This window comes from Uloborus diversus, chromosome 4 (assembly GCF_026930045.1).
Source record: "Uloborus diversus isolate 005 chromosome 4, Udiv.v.3.1, whole genome shotgun sequence".
In the NCBI taxonomy this organism is placed as follows: Eukaryota; Metazoa; Arthropoda; class Arachnida; order Araneae; family Uloboridae; genus Uloborus; species Uloborus diversus.
This window is the reverse complement of record NC_072734.1, coordinates 64,158,753-64,186,390: the sequence shown is the minus strand read 5'-3', so window position 1 is coordinate 64,186,390 and position 27,638 is coordinate 64,158,753. Positions and strand designations below refer to the sequence as shown.

The following is a 27,638-nucleotide window of genomic DNA, read 5'->3' as shown; positions in this document are numbered from 1 at the left end:
GTACGTGCGCGTACACACATACTATACACACGAATGCCTACACACACAGCACTGCGTACACAACATGCACACACATGTTTACATACACACACGCATGCACCCACACACATGCGCCTACACAAACACACACGCGCATACATACACACACACGCTCGTGATTGCGAAAAACATAATTTGAATTCAAAATACCAAAAATTCAAATTAATTTTTTTTATAACCAAATAGCCTCATGTGACAAGGAGAGGGAAGGGTGAAGCAAACTGCGGTGGGGGAAATAAAATACAGTCTATGCTGCATATTTCTTTTTTTTTTTTTTTTTAATTCTTTTGCATTTTGGTCATTTGTTGCAGTTTACCTTAAGAGTGCAAAAAAAGTCAAATTTCGGGGATATTTCGATAATTGGGAATCGGGCGCGGTCGTCTCATGTTTTGGCGTAAATAATTTTATTTTTGGCAACCCTGCCGATTTATAGTAACCCGATGTGAATAGATGTTTCCGATCTCTTTTTTTTATTTGCAAAGAAAAATACCTCTCGCGCAGGCGCAGGAGACAAAAATTGACGCCAATGAAGAAAGATCGCCAGATTCCCAATTATCGAAATCTCCCCCGAATTTCAACACTTCCTTGGTAGGAGATTCAAAACAAGTTTCATTAAACACCTAAAAAACTCATTTCTGCAGATACGGCCTTTTCCCATCCCATGGCAGAAGGACACGGTTCGGTAAAGAGAAAAGGGGTTCAAATACATTTTAAAAAAGTGTCGTCTTTTATGGACAGCCCCAAAACACTTTAGAAGGTATGCACATAAAAATCTGGAACTTTTATTTCCCAAAAAAGATTAGATACTCACGATCACTTCCTCATTGGTATCAAAATGCCGATGGTGTTGAGAAATGTTCGGTGGATTACTGATCCATTATCTTCTGCCAACGTTCGAAGGATCAACTTCAACACTCCAACTGACGGGGTTTTGCATTGAATACAAAAGCCGGAACTTAGAATACTAAACACGAATGGTAGCGACTTAAAGAGTTAGCAATGTAGCTAACTAGGAAGCTTTAATGAAATTAAAAACAGGATAAAAACGCTCACGACAAAAAGGCGCGTCAAGTCAACAATGACGATCGGTCACAGTTAAGTTTAAATTCATTTCAATATCTGGCGTCCGCCTCCATGCTCACAACAGAGTATGACAAGGAACAGTTCCTCCTCTTCAACAGTATCTTCGAACACTTCTAGATTTATGGTCAAAAGGGCACAAACATAAAATCTGCAAAATGGGAGAAATAACATAGAAACATAACGACGTGGAAAATTATTTTAAGTGGACATTCATCTCGGGAAAAGACTGCCTGATTTGGCAGTGTGATCACTTTGCATAGGAGGCCTCCGTGGCGCTGTGGTAGAAGCTTCGTCTTCTACGCCGGAGGTTGCGAGTTCGATTCCCGCAGGTTCCCTGGATGTTTTTTTCACTTGTGAATGTAAATCTTTCCTGTGCCTGTCCGGAGGCAAGGCGCATTGTACGCAGTCCTCGATCTATGTGAAGCATTATTTATTTACAGATAAATAAATCACCTTGACTGCCATACAAGCTTCACAACGAGCTTTCATACTGTTTATGACGGTGCTAATTCGCAGGGGTGCCCACCTAGGAAGGGTCATGGCACAGATAGCGCCATTGAAATTTTTAGGGGAGGGTGGTTTTGACGGGTATTTTTCTCTTTTTTTGGAGGGGGACTTCGCGATTAGGGGGCACCTCTGCAATAAATGATTTGGGCAACAAGGCCCATTCTTCCTTAGAAGGTGTTACGCCGTGCATCAACTCTTCCTAGACCATCCCAAACATGTTCAATTGGATTAAGATCTGGAGACCTTGAGAGCTAGTCCATGGTAAAGGGTCAAAACTTCGCTAGACAATACTTTGCGTGGACAACTATAAACTTAAAATAAATAAATAAATAAATAAAACTGCTTGAACAAATATAAATTCGTCTTCCGATTCCGAAAAAAAAAAATAAAGAAAGAAATAAAAACATCTGGTTTGATTTTCAAATGTTTCGCTTGTGTGGGTGATGGAAAAACTGATTAAATATTTCAAATTAGCGTCAAAAATTACCTTAGCAAAACCATGGATGTTTCATTTTAACGAAGTATTTGTTTACCAGTCAATTAGTTTTTATCATTACGTGTTATAGGAAAACTTGGGAAAAGTAAATACCGTAAAACCTATGATTACACAAAAACTGTGGGTGGTGGAAAAAATCTACGTAGATATTTGAAATCAGCGTCAAAAATTACCTTTAGGGATCCTATAAATGTTTCATGTAACAAAACCTTTGTTTACCAGAAATATTATTCAGATGTTATTAAATTTTGTTCTGTTTTATTTAATACTGAATCGGAACCAAATGGGAGGGAAAGGGATAAGACTCAAAACATTCTCACCTTCGAAATTTTGCACCACCCTAGTGTTGCACCTTCAAAACGTAAGACCAAAAAAACGTTTTTTTTTTTGGTTTAAATCAGGTTTATTTGGTTTCTCTTTCTATCACTATTTGTAAGAAAAACATTTTTATTTTACGAAAATCATGAAGATTTTATGAGTTAATTGTTAAGGGGTATTTAATGTTTATATCTGTAACTAATTTCTTTGTAATTAATTAAATAATTAAGAGTAAAATCTTGTAATTTTATTTCCTCATACTTGGAGATTTCAATAGGAGAATATTGTTTGCAAAATTTTAACTGTTATAAAAAATACAATCAGTAAATGGGTCTTTGTATAACTAATCAAAGAAATAATTTACTGTGATAGTGTATACATTATTAATAACGAATAACCAAGAACAAATTCTTGCAAAATAATTATCTCATAATCATAGCTATCTACTATGAATAGAAAAGTAAAATTAAAATCATGCATTCTTAAACATGGGAAAGTATTTTGACGTATCTAAAAATGAATCATTTAAGTCTGATGTACATTATACAACTTTAAAAATCAAAAGATCAACACATATATTGTTTAAAGATTTTTAAAAAAGTTACAAATCATGTAATTTATTTACCTAATGTATCAGTGACAACAATTATAGAAACAGGACAAGTAGGTTTTATGAAAATCACTATGTTTTTCATTGTTGACATTATTTCTCCTAGTTTAATGCATTTAGGAATACAATTTTTTTTATCAAAGAAAAAAAATCATTTTAATGAAAAGCCTCAGTACAAACTTAAATGAATATACTCTTTTAATATATTTTAATAATGAAGATTCATAAAAAAAATAATGTTTGTTGATTCTTTCACTATTAATACATGAGACTTTTTTTTATTTTATTGGGATAAAAAAAAGTTTTTTGAAAGGCGAAAATTTGGTATCAAATTTCTTTTATCAGAGCACATTGCATAAACAAGCGTGTTTTGTATTTATTCCTTTTTTTAAAATGAGTTCTTTTGCTAATTTGAGCTTCCAATTTCATAATTAATTGTGATTTTTAAAAAATTGTATTTTTTTCAAAAAACTTCTTTTCCTCAAAAAATAAATAAATAAGTAAATAAATAAAACAAAATAAAAATAAATAAATAAATAAATAATAAAATAAAATGAATAAAAAATAATAAACTAAAAAAATAATAAATTTTTACGTTTATTTAATTTAAATGTTATTTTCGTAACTCGTTTTAAGTTTTGTACATCATAGTTCATTAGGATTTTTAGAAAATTTTAGTGAGAAAACTAATAAAATAAAATTTTCCCTTCAACTTGAGATAAATGTCCTAAAAATGATTGATTTTGTAGAGACTCGGGATATCCTTAGAAATAAGTCCCCAGGTCATCTAAAAAAAAAGTCCGTGGTACGTCCTGAAAAGATAAGGATCACTTTAAGTCATCCTTAGGCCTAAAAAAGTTTGTCCTTGGGACGTCCTGCGAGACGTGTCTAAGGATCGCCAAATTTAATCGATTTTTACAACGGACTAGACTTGGACGTTCAGGACATAAAATGGACGTCCAAAGGACCTTTCGTGCTGTCTGGGTAGTTACATGAATGTTTTCTGTTTTTATAATTTTATACATTTTCTTTTCTTGTTCAGACTGTATCGTCTATCGGGAATGCAAAAAGTGTGAGGGTATATGCGCAATTTTATGCCTACTCTAATCGTTCTTGGACTTCTTTAGTTATATGTTTTCTCTTCTCATTTGAATACAGTCGACTCCCGCTACAACGCGATTCGACTTACGCGAAATGGCTATAACGCAAGTTTTTCCCGAGTAACGAACTTTAGGGCTAACGTGAATTCCTCGCTCGCAATACGAATGTTTTTGGAAGGAAGTATCGGTTTCGTGTATTGGGTCCCAAATATTGATGTCGTTAATATATTTTATCCCTGTAATGTTTCTGATAGCAGAAGTTCCCTTCACCATACTAGTCCACGCATCGTTTTGTTAGTGCATCAAGTAACCACTCGGCGTCTTTGTTTCTTTCTAAATATTAAAGTTGATGAAATAAAATGGCACCTTAGTGCACTGGTTCATCTAAAGTTTGTAAAGACGGGAAGAAAAGGAAAGTTTCTGGCAAGAAAAGAAAAAAGCTTAAGATATGTTTGATATGCTTGAACAGAACAACTAAAATGTACGTCGACGGTAGCAGGACAATAAGTATAAGTAACGTACGTACCATGTAGTTTTAATTTATTTCTTTCCCTGCCATTGATCATTTATTTTGTGCATCTCAACAGTTTTTATGTTGAAAGAAGCAGCTTTTTATTTTTTTAAGTACAGTATGAGTACAGTTCTTAATTATAAGAAACTTTAATGTATAGTTGAGGAATGCTATAAATCAGTTTGAGGGGTGTTTATATATGTATAAAAGGATTTGGTATGGTTCAAAAAAATGTGTATACATATCCTTTTCCACAATGCGAAATTTCGACTTACGCGAGGAGTCTTGGAACGCATCCCTCGCGTAAGTCGGGACTCGACTGTTCTAGTAATGAGATATTTTTACACTATGCATCGTTTCAATATGGTACATAATCTATTTCAATAAATCTTAAGTAATCAAGCAAATTAGGTAGTACACGAAGTTTTGGTTGAAATATGCTTTTTGGACCATTTTGAAATGCAAAAGACCGAAAAATAACGATAATTAAAATTAAAAAAGAGCTACGTGGATTTTTTTCCATGTAATTTTAGAAAAAATTAGTTGGTCTGCTTATATTTAGGTACCAAAGCAAATCACCAAAGTATTCCTCTTCTAATGTCCCCAAAGATAGCCTACAATCGTGTTTTCCCGAATTCTACAGCAAAATACTTTCCGAGAGAGCCTCTGGACCTTCCCCATCACCTTAACGATATCACAGATAACATAAAATTACGTTTTCAACCTTTTATTTGCAAATTTCTGGAAAGAGCATTCGAACCTCTAATATTGCTAAAGAAAGCTTGAAATTGACTTTAGTGAGGACAAATATTTGGGAAGTAACGTCAACCCCATCTCATCTAACTGTACCACCAAAACGTTCCGAAAATTTGGGGAGGGGGGGGGCAGACCCCCTTCACGGATCCACTTCTAATTACTATACCTTTCTCTAGCAATAGCTGGGGTATAATGTTTATACCCTAGCTTTTATATATTCACTTTGTCAATAGGGAGCCATACCATATTTGCACACCTCTTCCTGTTATGCGAATGTATTTTTATCTACCAATGTGATAATCTACTCAGCTTTTTTGAGGCTTTTGCCAGAGCATGGTTTCATAGTTACTCCAGACTCATAAGCACAAAGCTGGAGCACCATCTCTGTATGCTGTAACTGACGTTTTTGGTGTTTGCTTGCAATTCCCTCTTAGCTCTGGCCATGGGGCGGTAATTTGCAGCTTTAGCTTTAGATCCAACTGATGTGCATATAGTATTTTCAGACTTTTAAAATGTTTGTGAGACTATTTATATTCTTCAGTATACTATATAAGTTTATTGCAAGTAAAAGAACGTATTAAAAGTAATAAATATTTTGGGAAAGGGACCCCTTGCAGAGAAAATTTCACACTGGTTAAACAGGGATGTCTGTCCCTCCTAAGAGCGATGCCCCCCCCCCCCCCGAGGTTGAAAGTACTTGCAAAAACAATGAAAAAGACCCTCTAATACAGTAACTCCCCACAGGGACCGAGGTTAATCCCCCCCCCCCCCTTGTTTGAGTTCTAGATCCGCCACTGGCTACCAGTTTGTTTGGCACTCTTGGCTCCTTTAAGAGGTTTTCCACCTTCAGCTCACTTACTTTATATCTCGAGTTGATGACTGCTAACAGGCACGAAACTGCAGTCCTTGGATGGAATGACTGAGCTGGCAGTGTATTTTTTGCGTATTTCTGCCTTAGAGCTGGCTATAGGGCGGTAACTTACTGAAAACATACTTAAAATTCACAATGACATTCTCTAAAACTACGAAATGAAGATTTAAAAAATCAAAAGAATTTAATGTTTTTAAACACTTTATTGAAGTCATGATTTCATCAACCTAAGGCAAACTAACAAAGCCTACAATTTTATTTTTTAAAATACTATGCTTGTTTGAAATAATTGTATTTTTAATTTTTTCGTACTTACATTCAAAACATATTCATAGAATCAAAAATATCATATTCAGTTCATAATCATCTCACACACACGTACTGTTACTTCATAATTACGAGAGGAGGAGGGGGGGGGAGGCAACTTCTACAAAAAACATAAGAAATAAATTGTTACTGGTGTTAGAGAAATAATTTTCTGTGAAAATTTATATTATTTATATTTATTCAGGAGTGCCCCCCCCCTCCTCAACAAAACAAAGAATAAGAAAACTCCAAACACTTCTAAAAAATTCAATAGTGCCCAAAGCGCGATGACCTCCCCCCCCCCCCCCCCCGTCGACGACACGCCTGATTTAGCGAACAGAAAGTCTACCGAAACATCACAGTGCATTAGAACACTATCACGATATTTTACTGCCCATGGCATCGCAATAATGACAAGAATGTGGTTTTTCTTTAGTATGTATCGTCAAATGTGTTTTTAAACTTTAACTCAGAGAAAATGTCTAGTAACCCTGATCACAAGAATATGGTTTTTCATTCGTGTGCATCTTCAAATGTGTTTTCAAATTTCCGATCTGAGAAAATGCCTTTTTACAATACTCACAAGAATAAGGCTTTTCATTAGTGTGTATCCTCAAATGTGTTTTTATACTTGAACTATGCGCAAATGTTGTTTTACAATACTCACAAGAATATGGTTTTTCATTAGTGTGTATCCTTAAATGCTTTCTCAAAGTAGAATTATCAGAAAATGTCTTTTTACAGTACTCACAAGAATATGGCTTTTCATTAGTGTGTATCCTCAAATGAGTTTTAAAACTCGAACTAACAGAAAATGTCTTTTTACAGTACTCACAAGCATATGGTTTTTCATTAGTGTGTATCCTCAAATGTCTTTTAAAACTCGAACTAACAGAAAATGTCTTTTTACAGTACTCACAAGAATATGGTTTTTCATTAGTGTGTATCCTCAAATGCTTTTTGAAAGAAGAACTATCAGAAAATGTCTTTTCACAATACTCACAAGAATATGGTTTTTCATTAGTGTGTATCCTCAAATGCTTTTTCAAAGACGAACTCTCAGAAAATGCCTTTTTACAAAACTCACAAGAATGTGGTTTTTCATTAGTGTGTATCCTCAAATGTGCTTTTAAACTTGAACTCTGAGAGAATTTCTTATAACACTGACCACAAGAATATGGTCTTTCATTAGTGTGTATCCTCAAATGTGTTTTCATATGTGAAGCCTGAGAAAATGTCTTTTTACAAAACTCACAAGAATATGGTTTTTCATTAGTGTGTATCCTCAAATGTGTTTTCATATGTGCAGCCTGAGAAAATGTCTTTTTACAAAACTCACAAGAATATGGTTTTTCATTAGTGTGTATCCTCAAATGTGTTTTCATATGTGCAGCCTGAGAAAATGTCTTTTTACAAAACTCACAAGAATATGGTTTTTCATTAGTGTGTATCCTCAAATGTGTTTTCATATGTGCAGCCTGAGAAAATGTCTTTTTACAATACTCACAAGAATATGGCCATTCATTAGTGTGTAAATGTAACCACAAATGGCTCTTCCAATGTCCTTTATCAGAAAATGTCTTTTTACAGTAGTCACAAACATATATTTTCCCTTCAGTGCACAATGTTTCATGCACATTTGAGATTTTTTTTACAGGAACAGACATGTCCAATTAATTTGAAGATGATTTTTCACATAAAGCAGTAGCTCAAAGGCAGAATTTAAGGTAAGTTCAATAATAAACCGACGCACACCAAACCACAATTACACAAACACTATATGCTTGCTCATAATTTTTTTTCAGTTCAACTTCAAAACTGCGAAATTTTACTTAAGTACAGCAAATGTCTCTAAAAGAAAACATGGAACACATATTTTTTTTCTGACCATTAGAGAATAATAATCAAGGTTACGGATTTTTATCAACAAACAAATGAAAACTTCAGTTCTCAAAGGCACCTCTTTCACGATGACTTTAAATTTATGCCCTAACAGGCAAGTTTTCATAAAAACATATAAATATGAGTTTTGTATCCTGCAATTAAAGGGACCTCCTGTGAGAGGAGTTTATACACAGGCCATGTTCAACAAGTATTCTTGGATTCAAAATTTTAAAAAATTCTGGTATAAAATAGTAAAATATTATTTCACAGTGCAAAGAAGTGTAACGCTGAATGTCCTCTTTCAAAAGAATGCTCAGACATCATAACTATACCAAAAACTCTTCAACGTCTGAAAATCACTTGCATCAAAACTGAATCTCCTGATGTCTATGTTGCGATGTCCAGTTTAAAGAGCCGAACTGGGCACGAAGAAGCACCTACACGCAAAAAGAAAGCATCTTAAAATATTTAATTGTAATCAACAATAGAAAAACTTATTTTAATAAATTTTTTTACATTCATAATCAAAACACAGTATTAAAGTTGTTGAGTAACGGGGCAAATTTACAAGTGTGAGCCATTAAAAAAGTCACAACACATAATAAAAAATAATTTTCCACTTGGAATTTTTTTTTCCCCATATTATCTTAAATAAGGTTGATGCACCCATCCCATAATTTTACCATAGCCTGCATTCCAGCTGCATTAAATTCTTTGGGTTGCTGTCCCATCTAAAGTAGGGCTTCATGTTGAACGTGTCTTTGTCATTCATCTTTGTTCCTTCCTCCCAATACCACTTCAAAACTACAGCCATTAGATCAGGGAATTATCCAAAATTTCAAACTAAAATATCCTCATCAAATCGTAAAAAAATGCATTGCTGAAATTGATGAAGGAAGCAACCCTTCTGTAAATGTGTTGCAAGCAATGAGAATGCTTGATAAAGCCTGGAATTGGGTTGAACAAAAGACAATAGCAAACTGCTTTAGAAAGGCAGGTTTCCATAAAGCATCTGCTGAGGAAATCCACCTAGAAGAGGAAGAAAAAGAAAAGGAAATCGAGGAAGTAGTTGATGAGGAATGGAGTTTAGTGTCAAAAGCTCTGCAGCTAGATCCTGTAACAACATTTCGAGGCTTTGTCAACATAGATGATGATGTTCAAGTGTGTGGAAATTTATCCGACAAAGACATAGTTGACGAATTTCGACCACTCTCAGAAGAGGAAGATGATGAGAGTGAAGAACTTATCCATCCGAAACAGATAAACTTTAATGAAGCAAAAAGTGCCATGCATGTGATGCGGTTGTTTATTGAATCGAGACCTGATATGGACTTAAAGACATTCAATGTTGTTTCCCATTTGGAAAAAATAATTGACGTGGAGAGAAAAAAGAGTATCCGTCAAACTCTTCTTGACAGATATTTTAAATAAAGTAAGGTATGTTCTTATTTTGTGTGCGCTTTTGTTAATGAGGCATATAAGAATACTTATACCTTAAATAGAATGATTTTTTGTAAGATTTTTGATAACTCGAATTTTTAGTAACTTGAATTTTTTATGTCTTCCCTTCAATTTCGAGTTAGCAAGAGTCGACTGTATTAAGTGGCTATGCATGTATAACTAGGTTACTGAGTACACATTAGATTTTTGTTGATCATGTAATTAATTATGAATGTAACCATTCATTTAAATTATGTAATAAATATAATTTTAAAAAACCATTTTTGTAAGCTGTTGCAGTTAATACAGCTTTGCAGGACTGGGGCTTAGTTGACAAAGTGTCTGCAATGTGCTTTGACCCAATAACTTTCAACACTGACAAAAAACAAGAGCATCTGTGTTTACTCAGGGTTCGAAAATATCCAATATCTCCCATCTGCGCAAATTAAATTCTCTAAATAGTATAACTGTATCAGGGGTCTGTCCAGATTTTTTCACAGGGTCCGTTTTTTGTGAAAAATCAAATAATTTTGTGAAAAATGAATGAATTTTGTAAAAAATCAAATAATTTCGCAAAAAAAAAAAAAAATTTTTTTTTTGTTAAAACGAAATTTTAGAATTTAGAGATGGCACAAACTGCATCTTTTCAACTTAATTTGAGTGTTTTCCTCTTCTATGTCGAAAATATCATTCTGGAGTGTTTTTCTACTATTTGCCGGGGGGGGGGGGGGGCGGCATTGCTCTCTCAAGTATCAATATTTATCTACCATTCTACATTATGTTAAATTATACTAGGAATATTTCTGTACAGTACTTAAAATAATTGTAACAAAAAAATAATAAAATTCAGACATGGTTCAGCATTTAACTTTTTGACCCAAGACACTCTTAAAAAGCACAGAATTTCGTTTAAAACTTATAAATTCCGTGATTTTAACAAAAATAAAAAGAGATTTTTTTTGTTTACCTCTTAACAAAGCGTACTAAACATCAAAAATTCGAAAAATTGGATTCCCATAGCGGATGCAAAGCGATCGCAATTCTCAAAGTGAAGGCATCAGAAGTATAAAAACGGCTTGTAAAAGAAATAATTTTGATAAAATTATTTTAAAATTGAATTTTAGAGTCCTATGTTAAACATTTCATTAATATCAGTGGACACAGTTGAAGCAAAATAATAATAAAAATAATAATAATAAATAAAATAAACCATCAATTCAGCATTTTAATTTTTGACTCATAAAAGAAAATGGAATTTTGCTTTAAAAACTTGAAATGAGAGTTCTAACAAAAATAAAGAGATTTTTCATTTATTTGCATCCTAATACAGCGAAGTTAGCTTGAAAAAAGAACAAAATGTGATTCTCATATCGGATGTTAAAAGATTGCATTTTTCAAAATGTAGACATCTAAAAAAAAGGTAATTAAAAGTTTATTTAAAGTTAATCATCCCTGTTAGCATCGAAAAATCAGACCCATGTAATTCTCTTCCAAAATAACAGTTAAACATAGCACTGCACCATAAAAACGCAAATATTGAGAAGCTGGTAAAATGATGAGAAGCTAAGTGTTGATAATTTTGAAGTTGGTTACCCTATCTGAAGCGATCATATTTTCCCCCTCACCCTTACTATCCCTTTGCAGTTCTAAGTTCATTTCGCTGATATATATTATTATTATCATTGTTTATTAAATCATGAGCGGGGGAGAAAAGTGCTTACAAATGCCTTTTCAGAAAAGTTTACAACAACACCGCTGCTAATTAGCTGTGATAAAAAGAATTATTTAAAACCAAACATATTTTCAGCTGTTAATTTCTTTCCAAGAAACAAACAAGCATTATATTTTATTTGGCAGTAGCAATTACTTATCGTTTGCAGGAGCATCGCAAGAGTGCCTTTTTTTTGCAAAATTAGCAGATTTTGTATAAGCTGATCCCGCTAATTTGACTTCAGAAAAGGTTATACACTGGAATATGCGTTATTTCGCTTTCAGATTTGCTCTTTCAATAAACAATTTGTAAAAGATCCAATCTTGTTTATCAGAATTTTGTGAAGGATCCGTTTTGGTTGATCAGGATTTTGTGAAAGGTCCGTTTTGGTTGATCGGATTTTTGTGAAGGGTCCGTTAATGGACCCAAATATCCTCTGGCCAGACCCCTGTGTATATATGCTTAAAACACAGTTTATCTTCTTTTAATACTGTTATAATAATATTGGTAGGTTTATAAAAGTAGTATTTCTGTCATTATTTGTATGCAAATATATATTTTCTGAAATTTTTTTGTATTTGGGAAATGGTAGTTATGTATTTATGATATTTATAATCATTTTTGAAATGTCATAATTTAATGTTGTGAAAATAAAGTAACATAACATGCTATGATATTGTCTGTCATATTAATGCGCTCTTTAAAGCTAATTATGCTATGCATGTGCCCAGTAATAATCACAGGAAATCACCAGTGTCATATTGATAAATATAAAATATTGTGTAAAATTAAATCAAAAAATTATTTAAAACCATGTCATATTATTTACAGTTGTTTATTGTAATACGTAATAATTTATATACATTTCAGAATTATTTTACAAACCCTTGTTTTACTGGAACAAAAAACGAAGTTGTTAGGAGTAGCATATTTCTTTGAATTACGAATTGATTATTGTTGATGTACATAGTGGACCAGATTAATTTCTCTTTAAATGATATCAGGCCTACTGGGGGTCATTAACGACATTAAATGGAAAAAATCAGGATCTTCGAGGACTTTGAAATAATGTCGACCTCTAATAATTAAAATTATGAGTTCGATCTGGGCAAAAATTATTATTGACAAAGATGGAACCAAATGAGCTGATGTGTTGTGCACCACACCACTTCCTTTTATGCCAATTTAATGATAATAGCGCCTTGGAGTAAGCAAGGAAACACTAAATATTTTCACCCCTAGTTTGTTGCGAAGCGAAACAAAAGAAAAAAGGTTTTACACAGGTTTATTTCCCCATTATCGGCAATTTTAATGTGACTCAGCGGTCAACTCTCTAAATATCGCCAATAGTGGCCAAATTGAATACTATTATAGTGTAAAAGATTTAGCTTCTTACTCAAATTTTAAGAGGGCGCTTAATGACCCTTTCATTCAACTTCATTGAACACCATACAAAATGTCACAAATTTGGAAACATTTGATTTCCCCAGCTGTTTTCTTCTAAATAATAATTTTAGTGCAATGTATATGCATATTAATACTTTATATTGTAATATGTAGCATTGTTTTTCAGTTCAATGTATTTTAAACCCCCCTCCCCATGTTAATGAAGTTTGGGGGAGGGAGTTTAGCACCCTCGTTCAGTTTGAAATAGGAAGCTAAAATTCTTCCAGTATATTACTATCCACAAGTGTAAAAATATTGAGGGTGTCCTGTTATCTAGGAAATTTCCTCATTATTGGCTTTTTTAATGTATTCTTTAGTTTACTCTCTAACTGTCACCAACAGTGGCTAAATTGAAACCAGATTTAAAAAAAAAATCACCAAATTTGTCACCACATTGGCGACAAAACTTGGCGACCAAAATACTGGCGTCATATCGCCAAGTGTCCACCAAATTATGACACCACTTGAGTTTGCATCGAAATTAACAATGATTTAACCCAAAAAGTTGTAAAAGACCCCTTTTGGAACATCCCAATGCAACCAAAAGGGGAGGTGCACAACCAGACCCCACTAGGAATCTACTTACCAGATTTCAACTTTTTACGATATACCGTTTTTGCGTTATGCGAGATACATGTGCACATATATATGGACGTCACAATCTTATGTAATTAACTTGGGAATTGTCAAAATGGATATTTTGGGCATCTATACGGTCTTATGTATATATCCACAGGTGGTCGGGTCGAAAAAGAAAACTCTATATTCATTCGGGGGCGAGCACAATGGAAATTAAATGGAAATTAAGGCCGATTTTTTTGTGAAATTTTTTTCCGAATACAATATTTCCTTTTTTGTAAAAGGAAGTAAAAAAGGGTTGGAGAAGTAAAGATTAAATTTTTTTTTTAAAATAGCCAGAAAAAATCTATTTCTTTATTTCGGAATGTGTTACTTCTCAAAAGTTTTAGTTTTGTATCCTCAATTCCAAAAAAAATAATAAAAAAAATCTAAGTTGACAACTTGAATTCATGCATAAGGCTGAAAGTTTGAAAAAATGTGTTCAAAATTGAAATTTTCAGAAATTCAAGATGTCAGCTTAGAATTTATTTATTATTTTTCCTCAATTAAAGATATCAAACAACAAATTTTGAGAGGTAATGCAAGTCCAAAACTAAGAAATTGATTTTTTCGAACCACCCTAGCGTACATAAACACACATATATGTAACTCATTAAAAAAATTAAAAAATAGTGTTTCTCTGACCTCTTTTGAACCCTTTACAATACAAAAATATCTTTCCTGAGATCAAAACTGAACAGCATACTCCAAATGAGATCTTATTAAACGCCTCTCACTGAGAGGTCAGCCTATATTAAGCCTAAGGAGTTTTGCCAGGACCACAGGGATGGCTTTCTGCCGGCAGAAACTGGTTTCTGCCCTGCCGGTGGCAGAAACTGGTTATAACCGGTAAAAACCGGCAGAAACTGGCAAAAACTAAAAAGCATCTTTATTAATTCAAGTAATTACAAAATGATATTTGTTTAAATAAACTAAAAAATGTAATTCTATTTCATCATTATAAAAAATAAAACTCATTGCCCTTGATTTAGTTAGACAGAAAGAGAACTGTTTAACTGCAGATGCTCGTAACATTTGCATTAATCTAAAGGACGAAAATCTTAAGGGCACTTAAGAAAAAGAAGTGACATACAGATTTAAACAGGCAATTACTGGTTGTTATTTGCTAGCTTATACGTGTCATCTAAAATGCTTGGGATTAAAATTATCATTTGCTCAAGAAGAAAATGCCAGAATTTTACTTCCCGATAGTAGCCTCGATTTTATACCTAATATCACAGATTTACAAAACAAATTGACCCTATTTCCCAAAACTTATTTTTCCAGTCAAATTTTAAAACCACCCCAGTTACTACATAGTAGATCATTTTATTTAAAAAATATATACAATTGATGAAAGTTTCATGAATCTTTGCTGTATCCTTGATGGCATTGCCATTTAGTTCTTTTGTGAGAGTATTCTGTTATTTCTCCTCTATTCATATTAAATTAAGAAATCATTTATATTTTCAATTCACCTTTTCTTACAGACAGCAGCAGAGGGCAAAAAACATCATTTTTGATTTTTAAGGATATTGTAATTAAATTGTGGTTTGGCTAACATTTCATTATTTTCCTGTGCTAAATTCCTATTGGGTATCAAAGATTTCTTTTATGTCATTTTTTGAGTTTTTGCCGGTTTCTGCCACAAATGTGGCAGAAAGGGGTTTTTGCCATGCCGGTTTTAACCGGTTTCTACCAGTGGTTTTAACCACCTTGGCAGAAACTTGCCAACCCTGCAGGACCATCAAAATGTTTTAAGAATATCGGGATGTTCACATTAGGGAGTGTTGGGATACAGAGAGTCTACTGTATAATTATGTGATATAGCCGCACAGGTGACAAGGAGTTGGTAAAAAAATAAAAGTTCTTTTTTTTTTTTTGCATTTTTGTCATCTGTTGTAGTTTACCTTGGGGATATTTCGATAATTGGGAATCTGGCGCGGTCGTCTTATTTTTGGCGTAAACCTTTTTATTTTGGTAACCCTGCTGATTTATAGTAACCCTATGTGAATAGATGTTTCCGTTCTCTTTGTTTAGATTTGCAATGAAAAATACATCTCGCGCAGGCGATGGAGCCAAAAATTGACGCCAATAAAGAAAGATCGCCAGATCCCCAATTATCGAAATCTTCCCTTTACCTTTATTGTATAGAAAATCTTGAGAGGGGGGGGGGGGGGGGAGAGTCGAATTTCAGCAGGTACACACATGAAAATTTGACCCTTTTCTTCCCTGAAAAAAAAAAGATACTCACGGTCACTTTCCTATTGACGTCGAAATACCAAACAGTTGAGAAAAGTTCGGTGGATTACTGTTCCGCTGTCTTCTGCCAACATTCGAAGGATTAATAACTTTAACATACTAACCAACGGAAGTTTTGTATAGAGTACAAAAGATGGTCCGGCACTTGGAGAAATTATAAAAACAAATAGCGACTCAAAAAGTAAACAAAAAAGCTAAATAGGAAACTTTAATGAGATTAAAATCACAGCAACATGCCAACGTGATCCGGGAACTTCGCGTCAACAATGGCAATCGGTCGCAGTTAATTCATTTCAATAGCGGGCACCCGCCTCCATGCTTGCAATGAAATACAAGCAACAGCTTCTCCTCTTCAATCCGCATCAAAATGGTCGCGCTCGAATAGTGTTACCTATTATACCTGGCTTCCACGCTTTTGATGTAAAAAATAATTCAGTGTGTATTCCAAAAATGATTTTAATGGCACAGAAAAACAAAACTGGAGGCGAAAAATAGTCTTTGAAGTGGAAGGTTTTGGTAGACTATAATCACAGAATTACTCTAGCGCTTGTGCACTAGGCCGAAGGAACCTTTTTTTTGGAAATTTGGAGTTTTATGTTTATAAAACGTTGCCCTATAGTCCCACATGTCTTACAAAAAAGATTTATTAGCACTCCTGCTGGTTCTTCTTTCCCTTTTTCTGAAGCTCCAAACTGAGGGTAAAATTAATTGTTCTCATAATTATTAATCATCAAGGAATCAGGTACGAATGCGAATGCTAAGCATTCATTGACAATTAATTTATAAAATCCTAAGGATCTTCCAAAAATAAAATTGTTCTTCTTTCATTGTTTAAACCAAATAACCCGGTTTAAACTTAAAAAAAAAAAGACCTGGTTTGATTTAAAAAAAAAAAAAAAAATCAGTTTTTTTTTTTTTTAAATAAATATATGAATAAAATAATAAAACGGTTTTACCAACTCTGTGCTCAATTGGACACAAATCTGGTGTTCTCACAGGCCAAGGTAATATGTCGACACTCTGTAGAGCATGTTACATTACAACAGCGGAGTGAGAGCAAGCGTAGTCCTGCTGGAAAATCGCCCCTTGAGTGATGTTCATTAATGGTAATACTACAGGTTGCAATACCAGACTGACATACAAATTTGCAGTCAGTGTGCATGGAATAACCACGAGAGTGTTCCCACTGGCATAGGCCGCAGACAGTTTGGTTGCAGGCGTTCCCCTGGCCTCCTTCTGACCAACACATGCCGTCAATGGCACCAAGCGAGAATCTGCTTTCATCAGAATACGGATCTCCACTGAGTCTTCCAATGAGCTCTGGCTTGACGCCATTTTGGCAATGCAAACTGCAAAGTCTTGGCTTAAGTGGAAAACACCACACAGGGCATCTGACTCAGAGCTGTCCGTGAAATTACTGACATTTCGTTGTCTCACTGTGGCACCAAATGCAGCTCGAATTTCTGCTACAGACGAAGGGCCGACCCTATTAGTTCTGAAGCACTAGGATTTACTGACAATGATCCCCCTTCCCGCCATTGAATAATAAAAATACGATAAAATAATAATATATCAATAAAATAGAAATCATAGTAATGTGGGTAAAATTAGTGAGTTTCTAATTGAATTCCAAACTGGGTTTTGGATATCCAGCACTGGTACACACTTTACATTATCTTTTATACCATTAAAGTAGTGTATCTTATGGCACTGAAACCAATTTTAATATTTTCAAAAGTCTCTTAACTGACGCAATTTGCCGCCACTAAAATTAAAATGAATTTCTAGTTGAATTCTGAACTAAAAGTTTCAGCTTCGAAATTTGCCACCTCTAAAATCTGCCACTCTAGGCAGGTGCCTATCTTTAGGAGCACGGCTTGCGTAGACGCAGTACGATGTGACCACCAAATACGGTGATCTTCCCTCTTAGTTGCACCACGTGGCAGCCAGGAAAACGTTCTTCTCGAGGCATTACCCTCCCTTGATCACAGCTTCCGAAAATCATGCACTGTGGACTCATTCCCTTTAAGTCTTTATGCAATATCGTGGAGAGAAAATCCACCAGCCTATTGCACGACGTCATTCAAACTAGCCTCCGTCTCCTTAAAAGCATTCTAAGCTAACATAAACTCAATACGTCAAATTTCATGGCATCCCAAATGAAAAAAAAAAAAAAAAAAAAACGCTCACGAACTTTGCAGCACTCATTTTAGGCAACTCTCATTTGCGAGTTCTGAGTAGCGCTCCTAGTGCTTCACTTATGCAAGTAATTAATTGATGTTATCTTTCACATGTAGAAACACGCCCACCAAATTTCGTTTTTCTAGCACAAGTCTTTCTTGGTGTTGGTATTTTTTCCCCACCAGTGTTATGTATTGTGCACTTATATACGTAGATGCAGAAAACAAACTTTAAAATAGCATAAGTATTCTTAAAAATTTCAATTCATCAGGGAAAAACCCTGCAAATTTCGGTAAAAGGAAAAAAAAGTTAAATTAAAAAAAGAAAACATTCTATAGCCAATTCTGGGAATTCCAATGATTTGTTTTGATTGGATAATTTTTTCAAAAATCTTACGTATGTTTTTGTTAAGAATGAAACACAAATATGGGTATTTCCAAAAGTTACGTTTTTCTAAACCCTTCCCATAAGTTAAGAGTTTCTTTGAGGGGGGTGAAAAATTCAAACAAGGGGGAGGCAAGTGGTTACTAGAAGTGTGAAAACATATTTTTTAATAAGAATATGTTTATGAAAAATGGTGTGGTGAAGGGTGGGGGAGGGGTAAAATGAAGTCTTACATTTTGTGACTAAGAGGGGGGGGGGAGAAGGGGGTTCAAAAATGATGAAAAAAATTGTGACATCATTTGCGAACAACCTCTTACAACAACTTCAAGGGAATGCAAATTTTGTTTGTTGAAAGAGAAATTCAAGCTCCATTACATAACAAGTAACATAATCAGCTAAATAAATATATTGAGTTGTAAATAAACATTAAAAGCAAATTGAAATGCACAGTTAGAAGGGGAGTGGAGGGATAATGAGTAGGACAATTGAAGTGACTTTTCAATTTTTGGCATTACAGAAAGTAAAAAAGTCAAGTGACGAACCTTACGAGAAACGCGTAAACACACAAGAAGCATTTTAAGAGACACAAATTTATTGACCAATAATCACAAACATCATGCCTTCCGTGAAATTCATTTTTCAAATGCATTCCTTGGTTGTTATAAAAATGCACAAAGTACTGAACATTACAGGCACTTGCGAAGATAGTTTTATCTTTTCAAAATGAAGACATCACAACTCTTTATTATTAGTCAAGTGAAATACATTTAAGCAAAACATTTAAAAAGGAACACATACTGGGTAATCTTCGCTTTGCCTACTTAAGAGAAGATAATACAAGAAATGATGAACTAAAACAAAATACTACAAGATAGAGCTAAACTCATAGGCGGCAGGGGCACTAAAAATGTGGGGATCAAAAGAGGAGAGAGGGTGGGGGAGTTTAGATAGGCCGGGAGGGGGGAGAGGTCCCTAAAGGTGACTTTTTTTTAATCGAGAGATTGAATTCTAATGTCATTATTGATTACATGACTTTTTCTAAAAGTCTCGGGACATAGTTTCAAAAGTCAGGACGAATGGCAACAGTGAACGCCCTCCTTCCAATTAAAAGCTAAAGTTAAATTTTCTAAACATAATAAAATGAGAAAATTTTAAAATATACATATTGAATCAATTCTTCTTTCTTTGAACAAGTGAATCAATCCATTTGATCATTTCTCAATCGATTGTTAATTCTGAACACAGAAAAGGGAAGGGACACGTCCCTAAACTTTTGAAACTGAAGCGGCAGTTACAGCCCCCCCCCCCCCCCCCACACACGCGAGCCGCCAAGAGCTACACCATTACAGCATTGTTCAAAAATTTCAAACATTGATGCTCTTGCAACCAACTGAAGCCTATAGAATAAAAATCTTTTTCATCCAAAAAAAAAAAAAGAATTTGAACCATTTCTACACATTAGCAATGCCCTTAATTTAGTTTCTAAAAATTGATCTTCAAGAAATGAAATAAATAAATCAATCAAAAATTATTTTCAAATTATTATTTGAGGACTATAGACAGGAAGATTAAATGTTATTCTTGTTGAAATTTCCATTCCACCTGATAGAATCTATGGCAAGGTCTTTCAAGTGCAAGGGGGGGGGGGTGGAGGAATTGAGTGTTTTATGAATTTTTCATACAGGTGAAAAATACATGAAACATATTATATCCTACGGGTTTGTATACTAGGGCATATGCTACGTAATTACCCGGGGAACTGGTGTAGCTTCAACTCCCTTCACTACATCTATTAGGATTGAACAAATTTTTCCTTATTTAATCGCTTCAAAACTATAATGTCCAAACTTGAAATATGAACAAGACACACTAAATTATGGAGCAGATTTTTTTAAATGAAAATTAAAAGTGTTCAAAGCATGAAATGTTAGCACATTAGGGTGGTTCAAAAACACATGCAAAACAAAAAAGTTTCTCCTAGATAACAGGACACACACATTCAATGCAATAAAGTTATATATAAGGAAAAAAATCAAGAGTTTTTTTTTTGGCAAGACCTAAAAACTAGAAGCAACCACAAAGTTTGGTTTATAAACCGTGATTTTGTCCCTTCAGCACCAAGAGCAGAGTCAGTAGCTTTGTTTCGACTTTTAACTGGCCATGACTGTTTACCAAAACATCTTCACCGCTTAAGGATTGTCAAGAGTCTCAATTGTCCCCTTTGCAATTCAAACGAAGAAATGGACATTCGTCACCTGCACACTTGCACCCAGCCTTCCAGACGTAGCCTGTGTGACCGTTGTTGGGAAGCAAGAGAGCGTATCGGCAGCAAAATATTTCACTCTATTGTTTCTGTATTTTTCCTTGTTCTGTGTATTGTGTTTGTTTTTGCTATTTTGTTCTTTGTAACCTTTTCTTGCTGCCAGCCATTGGAAATAAAAAAAAAAAAATAACAGGACACCCCTCAGTATTTTTAGACTTGTGGATAGAAAAAACTGGAAGGCTTTTAGCTTCCTATTTCAACAGAAAGAGGGTGCTCAATCCCCTCCCCAAACTTCATAAGAATGGGGGGGGGGGCGATAAAATAATAAACTGAAAAAACAATGCCAATTATTATTATATAAAGTATTAATATGCATATACATTGCAATAAAATAATTTACATAAAAACAGATTGGAAAATTAAATGTTTCTAAATTTGTTGCATTTTCCATGCTACGGCTAATGTTAAATGAAGGGGTCATTGAGCATCCTCTTAAAATGTGAGTAAGCAGCTAAAACTTTTACAGCATAATACTATTAGTAAGTCTTAATAAATAGGGGGTGTCCTGGACTCTAGCCAAAAAGTTATTTTTTGAACCACCCTATAGCACATGTTGGCAGTGGCAGATAAAGGGTGTTAGGGAGGGGAAAGGGGGGCATCTACTTTACAATTTGGCAGTTTAGATTATTTGACATGTTGTTTACAGTTCAAAACTAAGTACTGAAAAAAATATATCTAAGCTCACAACATGAATAAAAGTTTAGGAATTTCGCTGTTTTTCAAGGTCTAGGGACTCCATAACTCAACCCCTTGAAAGTTTGCACCCTTCAACTGAATGTTACAGTCTCCCTACAAACAAAAGCAAGTCTGTATAGAATGCTCCATATTTTGGCAGGTGACTAAAGGCACCATTTTTATCCAATGGAAATCCAGGAGCTTCGGATGCAATGATAAATGTCTATAAATTGAAAGTAAACATTTTGGTGACAAATCACCGCTTCGGTGACAATACCAAGAAGTCTGAAGAAATGTGTGTTTAATTAGGATAAACATTTTGGTGACAAATCACCGCTTCGGTGACAATACCAAAAAGTCTGAAGAAATGTGTGTTTAATTAGGAAAACGAGAAAATTAACACATTTTGAATGAGATTATGTAGTCCTAAAATGGAAGATTATGCAGTCTTCACATAAAAAAAATACGGGTTTTGAAGGGCTGAGTTGCGAAATGCAGGAATTCAAAGCGTGCTTTTATTTTTTTTCTTAAAATGAAGGAGTATTGTTGGAGTAGTTTTGAAAGAGCATACACACCCTGAATGACAAAAAGGAAAGTGACTGTGCTTATTTTCTTTTAAGCATTGGGTTTTGGATGAGTGTGCACGCTCAAATGTGTATTAAAAGCTCAGAGCAAAGGTTTCTTCACAAAAATCACAATAATATGGTTTTTCATTTGCGCATGTCAATAAATGTGTTATTAAATGTGAAACATCCCCATGGGGTTTTTTCTCATTAAAATCAAGTTTGTATTGCATCCTTTCAAAATTTAGCAGAGGCTCTTTGATGCTCAGGAATTCACATAGGATAGTTTTGTTCTGCTATGGGCGGGGGGGGGGGACCCCCTGTGAGTAGATTACTCATAAAAATCCACTGACTCAAATGTTCTTTGACGCACTGAATTTCCCGTTTTCGCCCCGTCCACCTATGGGGGTAATATTTTAAGATTTTAAAAGAAATAAAAATAATAATAATTTAATCAGGAGGGCTGAAACATGTTATGCACAAAAAGAGATTGTTCTTTTTCTAATGGAAGCTGATGCTTTATATGTACAACATACTTAATACTTAGAATAACATTCTCTAAAATTGCAAAATTAAGTTCCAAAAAATGAAAGAACTTGAATGTTTTTAACCACTTTATTCAATTTAGGCTAATGTAAATTAACAAAGCCTACTATTCTATTGTTTAAAATACTATGCTTGTTTGAAATTCTATATAGTATTTACAAACTATTTGCAGTTACATTCCAAACTAAATTTATAGAATCAAACATATCATCACCCCAGAGCAACGATATAATGTTCAGTTGATAATAATCTCACACACAGTGGTGTTCGCATAGGGTACACTACATGTACACCGTATACTCTTAAACATTTTGTAGACATATAGAAATTTCTTCAAGCTTCAAAGATTTTCATAATATGGCATATTATGTATATGATCGCGAACACATATTGAGCGTAATGGATTACTGGGAGTACGCTCTCAGAAAAATTGATGGAAACATCACTGCCTATAAACTACAGTTATTTTATAATAAGGAAATTGAAGGGGGGGGGGGGGCAACATCTCCCCCCAAAAAAAACATATGAAATAAATTGTTACTGGTGTTAGAGAAATGATTTTCAGTGAAAATGTCTTTTATGCACATTTATACAGGAGTGCCCCACTCAATCATACCAAAGAATAAGAGACAGGGTTCATACACTCGTAGTCAAAAGAAATTCCCTAACTTTTCCAGGTAAGTTTTTTGAAAATTCCAGGTCACTCGCTCCATACAAAATTAAGTTTAACAATATTTTCAAAATAATCAAAATTGTTTAAATTAGCAATGCATAAGAACTGAAACTTTTCCACTTGTAAATTTAAAACAAATCTTGGATTTTTCAAAAAAAATTCTCTCACAATTTAAGTTTTTTCTTTTTTTTTTTACATTGTTAAGCTGTGAGCTTGTACACGTGCTCATCTTATTAACTTTTAGTGGAAGCTTAACCAAGACATGTGATAGTTCTTGAAAAAAAAAATTTATCTTGTGCAACACCAAGTAGAGCCAAAGTTAAAAGTAACTTGTTTATTATGGCTATGATTTATACAATGACATGTTAAACGAAATATTGAGAATACGCTCTTTACAATATTAAGTAGCTCATTATACTTTAAATGAGTTCTGAAGCCAACATTCTAAGTCAAAGTATGAAACGATAAACATATTGAGCTATGACATTCAGGTCAAGAGCAGTAAGCCGAAGCTATCGGCGAAAACGGACAGACTCAAATGAACTGCCGAAAAAACAACCAAGTCTGACTTGGGTTGAAGTTGAAAGGAAAGAGAATGAAGCAAAGTGCCCGGAGCTTAAATGCTATCGGCAATTTGCAACAACCAAGTCTGGCTTGGATTGTAATTGAAAGAAAAAAGAATGAGGCAAAGTGCCAGGAGCTTAAATGCTGCCGGCAATTTGCATATTCTGCTGATGCGATTTTGTTCAAAATTGAAAACAAAGTACTTACAACTTATTTTAGCGTTTCTTTGATGCCACATAACAAGCATATTAGCGTTTTGCTGTAATCGTGTAATCTTTCTCTGCTTTAGGTTTACAATTTTTTTTTATTTTCCTATTAGTATGTAACACCAAACATATTGAGCAAAGTACAAAGCTATTTTTCAGTATAAAAATATGATCGACTTGTTGCATCGATGGGCATACCATATAATGCATTATAACAAAATCAATATTCGTCGATCATAGGCCGACGTCAATAATCATCAGTTTTTTCTTCTTTTGCATACAAAGGATGCTTACATTAAAATCAAAAAATTTCTTTTCTAGAAAATAATTAATTTTTAAAAATTCTTTATTAATTGCATTTATTTTTAATAGTTTACATTGAGATAAACATACAATTATGTTTTCGCAAGTTTATGGCTACTTCCATCTTGCAAATGACCAAATATGGCCACTAAGTAAAAAATTTAAGATAAGTAGATTTTTGAATTTGTATCATAAAAGTAGTTATACATAATTAATTAACCTTAAAAAACTACAATTAAGACAAAATAGTCAGATTTTTGTACATAAGCATCTAAATCAATTAAAATAAAAAAATGTTACAGAGATAAAATTTTGCATTTTTCCAGAAAATAATTACGAATTATACGGAAAAAAAGGGCACACTTTGTGTTGTTATAAATAGTTTGCATTTGCAATAAATATCCAATACCATTTTCGGAAACTTAGGTAAAAAGTCTTGTGTACTGCCATCTTGGGAATGACCAAATATGGCGGCAACGACAAAAATTAAGAAATAATTTTTTGAATTTGTAGCATGAAAACAATTTTAAAATAGTAAATCTTCCTGAAACTACAGCTCAGTTGAAAAGTTTTTAGCACATTTGCGTTCAAGGCAATGAGGATAAGATTAAGTTTTAAGCACAAAATTTTTCATTTCTTAAGAAATTTACGCATTTAAAACAAAAACAATTTGCAGTAGATTTTGCGTTTTTTTCATTAGTTTGCAGCGAAAAAAAACATCAAATTCTGCTTTGTTTTTGGAAATTTAGGCATCTAAGCATCGTGTCTACTTCTATCTTATGAATGACCAAATATGGCGACTACATTTCACGCTTCGCTGAAAAGATTTTTCGATTAAAAAAAAAAAAACGATTTCCCACATGGATCCTAGCATCCGCAGGCTTGTGCTTCAGAAGCAGTAAATTGTCTCCTCCCCTGTGTAGTTTGTGCATAATTCCTGTCCACCCTAGGAATTTTTTTTCTAAGGAACTGTTGAGGGGCAAAAAAGGTGTCCTCGGAAGCTTTTTGGGTCGCCTTTTTTTTTATTGCCAGCGTCATTTTGCCTCAAAACTTTTCAATAGATTTCAAGAAACATCGAGAAAAACGAAACGAAGATAAAATCTCATAATACAAAATTCCCTGGGGAAAAATTGGAAGAAAAAAAAAAATGGGGATAAAATTGGAAATTTCCCTGACATTTTTAACTATGTCATTTTTCCTGAAAATTCCCGGTTTTCCCGGAGCATACAAACCTGAGAGAATTCATACACCCCTAAAATATTTCAAAAGAGAGCCATGCAACAGGAACCATCCCCCCCCCCCTTTCGCCGATGACACACCTGATTCAAGGAAAAGAAAACACACCGAAAACATTGCAATGTATTAGAATATTGTGATATTTTACTGCTGTAATGTGATGTTAAAATCTGCAACATCACCCAGCGCTTATCAAAACCCTAGGGTTTTTCTTCATTATGTATCCTCAAATGTCTTTTTAAACTTGAACTCTTAGAAAATGTCTTACTACAATACTCACAAGAATATGTTTTCTCATTAGTGTGAATCCTCAAATGTGTTTTCAAATGCGCTGGGTGAGAAAATGACTTACTACAATACTTACAAGAATATGGTTTCTCATTAGTGTGAATCCTTAAATGTCTTTTTAAATTTGAACTCTGAGAAAATGTCTTACTACAATACTTACAAGAATATGGTTTCTCATTAGTGTGAATCCTCAAATGTCTTTTTAAACTTGAACTCTGAGAAAATGTCTTACTACAATACTCACAAGAATATGGTTTCTCATTAGTGTGAATCCTCAAATGTGTTTTCAAATGCGCTGGGTGAGAAAATGACTTACTACAATACTTACAAGAATATGGTTTCTCATTAGTGTGAATACTCAAATGTGTTTTTAAATTTGAACTCCCAGAAAATGACTTACTACAATACTCACAAGAATATGGTTTCTCATTAGTGTGAATCCTCAAATGTCTTTTTAAACGAACCGAGAGAGAAAATGATTTTTTACAAAACTCACAAGAATATGGTTTTTCATTAGTGTGTATCCTCAAATGCGATTTCATTTGGGAGGCTTGAGAAAATGTCTTTTTACAAAACTCACAAGAAAATGGTTTTTCATTAGTGTGTATCCTCAAATGGGTTTTCAAACTTGAACTCTGAGAAAACATCTTACTACACTGATCACAAGAATATGGTTTTTCATTAGTATGTATCCTCAAATGGGTTTTCAAACATGAACTAACAGAAAATGTCTTTTTACAAAACTCACAAGAATATGGTTTTTCATTAGTGTGTATCCTTAAATGGTTTTTCAAAGTAGAACTCTTTGAAAATGCCTTTTTACAAAACTCACAAGAATATGGTTTTTCATTAGTGTGAATCCTCAAATGGGATTTCAAATTGTGACTATGACAAAATGTCTTTTTACAATACTCACAAGAATATGGTTTTTCACCAGTGTGTATCCTTAAATGTGTTTTCAAACTTGAACTCTGAGAAAATGTGTTATTACACTGATCACAAGAATATGGTTTTTCATTAGTGTGTATCCTCAAATGCTTTTTCAAAGTAGAACTAACAGAAAACGTCCTTTTACAACACTCACAAGAATACGGTTTTTCATTAGTGTGTATCCTCATATGTGTTTTCAAACTGTAAGTATCACAAAACGTCTTTTTACAATACTCGCAAGAATACGGTTTTTCATTAGTGTGTATCCTCAAATGCCTTTTCAAAGAAGAACTTTCAGAAAATGCCTTTTTACAATACTCACAAGAATACGGTTTTTCATTAGTGTGTATCCTCAAATGCCTTTTCAAAGAAGAACTTTCAGAAAATGCCTTTTTACAATACTCACAAGAATACGGTTTTTCATTAGTGTGTATCCTCAAATGCCTTTTCAATGAAGAACTATCAGAAAATGTCTTTTTACAATAATTACAAGAATATGGTTTCCCTTTAGGGCACAATGTTGCATGTACATTTGAGTTTGTTTTGGTAGGAACAAACATGTTCAAATAATTTGAAGATTATTTTTCACAAGAAGCAGGAGCTCAAAAATGTATTCTAATGTAATTCTAATGTAAGTTCAAAAATATGCCGTTTCATTACACAAACGCTATAGTCTCTATTTCACAATGACTCTAAATTTTCTCACCACGTGGCAAGTTTTCGTAAAAACATATAAATACGAATTTTGCATCCTGCAATTTAAAGAACCTTGTGTAAGAGGTGCTTATACACAGGCCATAGTCACCAC

General features: G+C 33.8%; 2 protein-coding genes across 2 annotated transcripts; both read right to left on the bottom strand.

Moving 5' to 3' along the window:
* Positions 1-7,157: 7,157 nt before the first annotated feature.
* LOC129220610 (zinc finger protein 271-like) lies at positions 7,158-7,898 on the bottom strand (the record flags this gene model as incomplete). The annotated part of the gene is made up of 1 exon (XM_054855039.1): positions 7,158-7,898. A coding segment is annotated over exon 1 (741 nt), but the record flags the coding sequence as incomplete, so codon positions are not given.
* Positions 7,899-26,025: 18,127 nt separating this feature from the next.
* LOC129221198 (zinc finger protein 239-like) lies at positions 26,026-26,589 on the bottom strand (the record flags this gene model as incomplete). The annotated part of the gene is made up of 1 exon (XM_054855650.1): positions 26,026-26,589. A coding segment is annotated over one exon (564 nt), but the record flags the coding sequence as incomplete, so codon positions are not given.
* Between the last annotated feature and the right edge of the window lie 1,049 nt (positions 26,590-27,638).